The sequence below is a fragment of the Micromesistius poutassou genome (genome assembly GCF_964030765.1).
Source record: "Micromesistius poutassou genome assembly, chromosome: 17".
NCBI classification, from domain to species: Eukaryota; Metazoa; Chordata; class Actinopteri; order Gadiformes; family Gadidae; genus Micromesistius; species Micromesistius poutassou.
The window spans coordinates 6,229,980-6,238,524 of NC_140287.1; the positions used below are offsets into that span (position 1 = coordinate 6,229,980).

General features: G+C 45.6%; 2 protein-coding genes across 2 annotated transcripts in view; one reads left to right on the forward strand and one right to left on the reverse strand.

Moving 5' to 3' along the window:
* The window catches only part of trappc12 (trafficking protein particle complex subunit 12), a 9,645-nt gene extending 7,454 nt beyond the window's left edge, over window positions 1-2,191 (forward strand). The window contains exons 4-6 of the mRNA XM_084481699.1: window positions 76-179; window positions 696-783; window positions 1,022-2,191. Coding sequence (XP_084337825.1) covers window positions 76-179; window positions 696-783; window positions 1,022-1,264 — 435 coding nt within the window. The 3' untranslated portion in view covers window positions 1,265-2,191. The remainder of the gene's footprint in view (window positions 1-75; window positions 180-695; window positions 784-1,021) is intronic.
* A 134-nt stretch (window positions 2,192-2,325) lies between these two features.
* adi1 (acireductone dioxygenase 1) lies at window positions 2,326-6,183 on the reverse strand. Its single transcript, XM_084482381.1, has 4 exons — window positions 6,008-6,183; window positions 5,420-5,539; window positions 4,620-4,799; window positions 2,326-2,624 (listed from the first exon to the last, which is right to left on the reverse strand). The coding sequence occupies exons 1-4, from the start codon at window positions 6,128-6,130 to the stop codon at window positions 2,508-2,510; spliced, it is 540 nt and encodes a 179-aa protein (XP_084338507.1). The 5' UTR covers window positions 6,131-6,183; the 3' UTR covers window positions 2,326-2,507.
* Between the last annotated feature and the right edge of the window lie 2,362 nt (window positions 6,184-8,545).

Consider the following 8,545-nt stretch of genomic DNA (forward strand, 5'->3'; position numbering starts at 1 on the left):
GTATGGTGTTCTCGCTCAAGTCAGCCCAGCGGCAATTTAAGGAGTGTGTGTTTTTGTGTGTCTGTCCTTGGCCAGATCGGTGATATCAAAACAGCTGAGAGATATTTCCAGGATGTGGAGAAAGCATGCCAAGCGACAGGGACTCATCCCAGCCATACCACAAATGTGTTGATGAACAGGTTTGTCATTTTATCAGTGTCTCTGCATCTATCAATCATTTAGCACGTGTGTGTGTGTGTGTGTGTGTGTGTGTGTGTGTGTGTGTGTGTGTGTGTGTGTGTGTGTGTGTGTGTGTGTGTGTGTGTGTGTGTGTGTGTGTGTGTGTGTGTGTGTGTGTGTGTGTGCACGCACGCTCACACTTAGGAATTATTAAAGGTGATTCCTTCGGGGACCTTTGGCTGCTTGGCACTTCCTTTCGCTCGTCACATGCAGAGGTCACACATGCGTCTCCGCAGCTCTGCCGGGTGTTAAGTGTGTGTGTGTATGTGTGTGACGGCACCTGTGTCGCTCAGACACAGGCTCACACACCCGTTAATACTCTCTTGACGAAAGGCGACTGACTGCTTGGACTGCTCACACCTTCCACTGAGCATGTGTGACGTTCGCTCTCTTCATGGCCCTTTGATTAGTTTGGTTTGATTTTTGGTTTGGTTCATTGTGCTGCGACCCTGAAACATAACGCTTTCACGTTTCAGAGCGTTTGTTCATCTGAGTCAGAACAACTACGCAGAGGCACACGCGTCCTTCTCCCAAGTCCTGAAGGTTGACCCCAAAAACCCAGTGGTAGGTGTGAGTTACTTTCAATGACGAAACCATGACGATACCATCCATTTGTCAAGTTATTTCAGTGATTTTACCCTAGAAGATTGTTTTAACAAATACAGAACACACAACCATCCATTGAAAATTGAAGCAGAAACCATCAACTCCACTCTAGCCCTCCATCCTCAGCCTAATGCTCTCTCTCTCTCTCTCTGTCTCTGTCTCTCTCTCTCTCTGTCTCTCTCCCTCCCTGCCACAGGCCAACAACAACGCGGCCGTGTGCCTGCTCTACCTGGGCCGTCTCAAGGAGTCCCTGGGCCAGCTGGAGGGCCTGGTGCAGCAGGACCCGGCGCAGTACCTCCACGAGAGCGTGCTCTTCAACCTCACCACCATGTACGAGCTGGAGTCGTCGCGCAGCACCCAGAAGAAGCAGGCCCTGCTGGAGGCGGTGGCCTGCCGGGAGGGGGACAGCTTCAACACGCTGTGCCTCAAACTGGTCTGAGCCACTGCATCCCCCACACAACGCCCCCCAAACCGACATCGAGAACAGGGGCCGGGGAAGGCTAGGGTCGTCCCCGGTGGGGATGTTGTACAAGCAGCGTATAGCAATGTGATCAAACTGCGTCTGATTGGTCGTGACTTGGGAGGTAGAGTTTTATAAGGGCCCCAGAAGGCCCCGTTGTTAGATGGGGTTTGGAGAACCTGGGAGGAGAATGTTTTGCTGTGTTAGGATTGGTTTCCACAAAACGACAACAAATGTTTGGACTTTTTTTTTTTTTTTTTAGACCTATGAAAAAGGGATATTTGGGTTCCAACATGCTTTTGGCCAACCAGTCCCAGCCAGTTACTTGTCCTTCTGCAGGGAATCAAGTGACATTATGGTCCTTTTAGATGCACTTGAGTGGCCTAAATGTTTGATAGACTGTGAAGGGGAATACAATTTCTCCTTTTAAACTTTTAAATAGATCACCACAGAGGAATCACACACACATGTGGTAATAAGGGCAGACACCGTGGTACTGCTCATAGACAGCATGGGCATTATCCTGAGCTCCAGGACGGTCAATGTGGCTCTCCCTTCCTCTTCCTCTCCTAGCAGTCAGTGTGTTTATAGTTGCATAGGTTCCGTCAACATTCTATTTGGAATCAAATCTTAACCTGCTAAATGTCTCTCGCTCCATCAGTTGGACTGTTGTGTGAACCCTCTCCTAACACTATTAGAAAATGAATCACTTAATATAAACCTGTACATATTATAATAGGGATGTTATATAAGAATGCTTGTGTCGCGCTTCAATATTTTATTGATTTATTGATCCTTATCTTTATAATAATCGTAGTTTGTGCGGAGAATGTGCTGTTAATCTTACTCTGCTCTGTATGTGCAGTCATTTGTTTTATTGAAAATAAAATTGTATTTTTAAATTAACTTCAGTCAACATTTGAGGTAGTTTGTATAAGAAGGACATACCAAAAAGGACATACCAAAAAAAACTGACAAAAAATATTGAAAGTTAGCAGCATTTTTATATTCATGTGAACAAAACTGAAAATTAAAAAGAAATTCAAAACTAGTGTGCATGACCAAAACATTTTATAACAATCAAGGCACTAAACTATGCAGTTGATTTGTTTACATACTGATTATGCACCCACATTGTGTGCTACGGAGAAAATGCATGACATAGTTTGACGAGCATCTCAGAACGTGAATCAAGGGGTGTGTGTGTGTGTGTGTGTGTGTTTCAGGAACACTGTAGTGAAGCAACGTACTGCTGACGTTTCTCAAAGTCGTCTGCTGGCCGGTTGTAAGCTTTCCAAATGGGTTCGCCCACAAACAACCGCATGGCTTTCGTGTAGTTCTGCAAATGCAAAACACAGATAAGGTCAATACATATATTGTATATGTATTGTAATACAATAATGTTATACAATACATATTGCAAAATGTTCCCATAAACTAAATTCTACAATTGTATACATGTCACAGTATGTATGTATAGTGCACATCAACCCTATTGAACATCATGGATCGCTAATGTTTTTAGATGCGTCCCTTGCTCACCAACTAAGTACAACAAACATGCATACAATTATCTATAGTTGCTTTCACATATGGACGTGCATCCGTCTATTCTACGGAGGTGCCATGACATATCCGGACGTTGGACCTCCTGAAAAATACTACCCCCGAGGTAGTATGTTCTCCGGAGGAAATGCTAATTACCTTATATGTGAATGAGCAGTAGGATGTCGGCATTTCACACCAGTTGAGTGGGCGTGTTGATGACGCTTCGGTCTACGTTTGCATGTCATCGAGTGGCACCCGCACCCTAATCAATAATCAGCCTATTGCCTTTTGTTCGCTGAATGGTTTAAAAAAATGTATTATTATGTTACACATTTCCTGCTGTCGGCTCCCAGACCATAGTCGAGGAGCACAGAAGCGACGTTCCGCTCCGTCGATTCTCTCGGGAGTAACACCCTTCACTTTGACCCGGCAGTGGGTCTGCTTATAGGTTTGAATATGGTCGGAATGAAGCGGCCACCGATTATTGACAGGCTGTGTACTTTATTCTTAGTTTCATTAACTTTGCAGTAGGGCCTACGCGTTTGCACAGACACAACCGGACTCGTTTATTACCTCACTAAACTGACACACACTACCGCTCGCTCTCCTCGCTCGTCCACTCACTCACACACACACTGCGATTCTCGCGTACACACATGCGCTACTCTCGTAACAATTATTATTGACAACAGTTAGCTGAACATTATAGGGTCCCGTCCTTCCACTCCCTGTTTTCTCAGTTAAACACAGAAATCAACTACATTTGTCCCAGTGTTTGTTAGAACATGATCGCGATGAGTTGCCCGTTTTGCCTGCGTGCTGTCTGCGGTCAAACCAAAACAAACCCGATCCCGCCTCTTGCGACCCTACGTCATATGCCGCCCCTTGCAAGCCCGCCCCCCTTAAGCAGCCGGAGATTCTACTGACACCGATCTCCGCATATCGGGCATCAAGTGTGAATAAATGTGAATGACCCTCACGGTCGAACCTCCTGCTCCACAAATGCAGAGAAAAGACGGAGGTCATATGTGAAAGCAGCTTATATCTCTTTTCTACTCCAGTTACAAGGTTATTAAGTTCACGTAGTGCTATGTTACTCATTGATGCCTTTGTATCATTGCTATATTTCCGTGCTCACTTACGTCTACTGAATGAACAAGGAGATCTCTCAGATCTTTGTTTTACTCCAAAGGGCCCCATTTACATTTAGGGCGCACTCAGACTAGGCAAAGTTGCCCTGTACCGTACTCAAGTACGACTGCCCCACTGTGCCGCTGGCCTGAGCTCACACTAGGGCAATCTCAACTGGGCCTGAGTACGGTTGCCTCTTGTACATATAGGTTGCGTATCCGTGCGTGTGTCGGCTCATTAGCATCTGTACCGTGGCCTGAGCACACCTCTCCGTGTAAGTGTACTCTGAGGCCACGGGATTGAACTGTACTTGAGTACGGATGCCGTGCTCACACTAGCCAAACGATCTAGACTTGGGGAGGCAAACGTACTCGGGCACGGTACAGATGGCCTAGTGTGAGTGTGCCCTTAGGTGATTTCGCTGTCGCTTTTATCCAAAGCGACTTACAACCACACATCCACACACCGACGGCGCAGTCAACCACGCAGGGCAGGACAGCCAGCTCGTCGGGAGCAGTTAGGGTTGGCTGTCTTGCTCAGGGTCACACCTCGACACTCCGGTGAGGAGCCGGGGATCGAACTAGCAACCTTCAGGTTACAAGTCAACCCGCTCTACCGCCTAAGCTACTGTCGCCCGCCCCCCCCATGGACTTACGGTCTGATCCAGGGTGAAGCGGTGGTAGATTCCCGCGGGCAGCGTGATCAGGTCTCCCTTCCCCATGGCGATCCTGATCCATCGGTTGCACGCGCTCCTGACGTCAAAGTAGGCCCGGCCGTCCAGGATGTAGCGGATCTCGTCGTCCAAGTGGAGGTGCTCCTCGAAAAACATCTTCAGCTGTTGGAGGAGGGGGAAGCAGGCGGAGAGAGAGAGAGAGATTACCTAGGGGGCTACGGATTCCACCTCATGTGTTTTAATTGCACCTTGCAAATTTGAATTGATTTAATTGGGAGTTTTAATTAAGGCGGCAGCTGTCCCCAGTGCCGATGTGTTCCGCACAACTACGCCAGTTTAAAGATACGGGGGGAAAGGGGGTTAACCGCCATGGCCTACATGGAAACGTGGGGATTTTTGGTTATTATAACGTGGTGGTCCCGTAAATTTAATTTAGCGCTTCCTTGTCAGTTGAGTAATCACTCTCTGAACTGACTTTTTTCACCTGAATACTGATTGGTTGTATACAGGCATCACACATTCAACATAATAGATTTGCATCACATTTAATGTCGATTAACATGTAGTTTGCGGTGACACATGTCAGTACATAGTCCATACTGTTCCAAGAATAACCCAATTATAACACAAGATTGAACCGTTTTTACTTAATTTGCTTAAAAAGTAACCCTGTTTAATTCGAATATCCTATCACTGCAATAAAGGGGTTTATACTTGAGTGTTATTGCAAAGGGGCTTTAAAATAACAGTGAGCTGTCTTTGAACCAAGGAGATCGCAGTACCTTTTCTTCATAATTGGGCAGCGTGTCCTTCTGGATGGTGATGACGTCACTGAAGGAGTATCCCTGGTCCTTGCGGATCTTCTCCAGCTCCGGGTCATTTTCATACATGTCGGCGTTCAACTGAGAAGTAATACAAATGGATCAATGATCGCTCAGATTCTTTCAAGAAACCACACTCCACCCGATGTATATATTGTTTAGGTTATTACTTTATTGTTACTTTATTGTTTATTGCTGTTTCACAGCATGACATGTCTGAATGTTTTGGTTTGGATCAATGCTCCAAATACATAGATTTACGATAGTTCGGTACTTGATGTGATCCCCTAAATGGGGCAATGAAAGCATTGTAAACAGTCTACTAGTTATATATGCACAACGTCAATTCAACACAAAGACGTGAGTGACAGTGACATGTGAGATCAAACTAAAAGTTGACAATGTTTCATAACCTAGCTTCACACAAAAACAAATAAACATTTTCTTTAATGCAATCCATAACTCAGGCTACTGTATATATCGGATGGGCGCTGTTAGCTGCGGGGGCTAATGAGCTAGCCTGGACGGACGCACATACAGTAGCTGTACCTTCCAGTGCAACACGCCGATCTTCTTTAACTCGTCCAAAGAGACGGGCTGGTTCGGGCTGAGTTTGTGTGGCAGTCTCTGATCGTCATCAGAGCTGTCCATATACCAGGCTTCCAGCGTCATCCTGTTGCTCGGGCGGTGAGTGTATTGTTGTTAACCAGGTGGTGGTCAAGTCATGTAACCAGCTGGCCCATGTGACTCTCTCTGGTGGTACTGTTGTACTAGTAGCCTACTGTTCCATGTGCTTTGGGCATCAACAGTTTAACCCTTTGGACCTTCAGGGGCTTCAAGAAAATAATCCAGACACGTAATAGTTTATTGTTATTTTAAACAAATGAATCTATATTAATTAATTTTTTTGAAATAACAAAAAAATAAAACATTTTTCTTCATATTTTTCTTCTATTTATTTCTTCTATTTATTCATGTATATTCTTTGCGCAAATACTACAGGAAATGTGGGAATACATTATAACGGACGTAATGTCAACAGTTGGCCACTTGGTGGCAGCATGGAGGCAAGGTTACTGTTTAAAAACGTAAAACCGACAAGGGGCAATACTTCATTGTTCGCCTGAAGCAGTGTTCCCTCTTTGGCCCTCTGTGGTGGTGCAACCCTCTTGAGTCCCTCTGTTTTAGTTCTTAATGTTATTTAACAAGGGTCGACAGACACGCAACACTCTCCAACCTCCAAATCGCCCACCATGCATTAGCTGGGAAATATGGAGGAATCCACTGGAACCCAAGGGGAAAATATGTAGACAACAACCAGAATGGTCTTGTCGTGTTTTGACCTGTGGCTAAATCCATAAACTATTGAAAGAGTAGAGTCGCCACACTGTATGTGCTCCATTATCACACATTTTTAACCTCACTAACCTTAACCTCACTAGGGATCCATCCCTAGTGTCGAAAGTAGCCCATGTAATTCCTGAAAGGGGCGATACCATGCTACCAGGTACCAGTGTGATTAGCCATTACAAGCCATTTGAAAATCTGCCTTTTCCTCTGTTTTAGCGATAGAAGTGGGCCACCTAGATGTATGCTGGATAGATCAGTCTACCACTCTACCTAGTGGACTGTAGCAAATGTTGTTTGTCTATCCATCATACATCTAGGTGGACACTCCCACTTTGAATGTCAGTAAGGCACAGGGAAGGGCCAGTTTTCAAACGGCTTGTAATGGATAATCACACTCACACCTGATGGCATAATATCACTCCTTTAACATAAAGGTGGAGATCCTTGGGACATAAACAATTATCGTCATATCTGTCAACTGTCCTGTCTGGCAGAAGTCCTGGGATCCTTATGACAGCTTTGAGCCCATCAGGCCCAATTATCTGGGTTGTCAACAATCAGGCTTTAGATATGGTCCCAGCCACATTTCTGCTCTATCTCTGGTTGTAAGTGACATTGTTCTCCTCTCTCTGGAAAAGATATTGCACTGTGCTGCCCTTTTTGTCGACTTGATATTGTGGACCAGGCCTTGTTATTAACCGGCTATTACCAATCAAATCATTAATTATCAAATGCTGTTCTTGCATCATTTAGATCGGCCCTAATATCCATCTTTTTCTTAAACGCATCAAATGACAGAAGCAAGGAATATCTTTCTTCTCCTGTTGTCTAAAACAGTGTGCCACAAGCAATGCCACTTATTTTTCTAGTACGCCATGCATCCTTTTGTCACAGTTGAATACAGAGTCCAGGGGCAGGGGTTCGGATTACATTTCATCACCCATCTTGTATTTATTTATTGTGGGTGTCGGTGCTCTCTAGTGCGACCGTGCAAGTCAGTGTGGGAACTGGAGCTGCAGTGAACCACACAGCATTTCTCCACTGTTAATCATAAGGACCACAGGACCCAAATATTGCAAACCGGACCACTGTCCTTTGGGTGTAACACACACACACACATTCACTCACTCTTTCTCACACACACACACACACACACACACACACAACAACCCCCTTGAGTTCATGCTGGAGCCTGACTCATGACTTCAATTTTGGGCGGGGGGGGTGTTGGTGGTGGTGGTGGTGGTGGTGGTCGTGGTGGTGAGAGAGTATGACATCCAATCAAAATAGATGTCTTGGGACCTCACTATGTTGGGACATATCTTCCACTTTGACTTTTGGGGGGGATATGGCGCCTGTCAAACAATGTTGATAATTTCTCCCAATTCATATTGAGTGACCCCAAGAATAGGTGAATGTGCCTTTTGAGGCTGCTGGTTAGCTTGGCTCCTCAGGTATCGGGTGGCATCTTGGCTCATGTGGGCCCCCACCACACCCACTACCTGACAAGTCTCTTTGTGTCACTAGTGGAAAGGTAGGGGTGCAAGACGGTGTTGATTTGGGCACAGGTCATGTGTGTGCACAGCAAGTTGGTGGTGATGGGCGAACCACGTGTGCCCGCGTTTGGGCTCTCTCAATCTTGCATGTGGAGGTCTACGCTTCTGCCCTTTGTATTGGTTTCCATGTGTGGTTTTGTATCAGCTGTGTGTGCATGTGATTCCGTTACATAAGCTATAA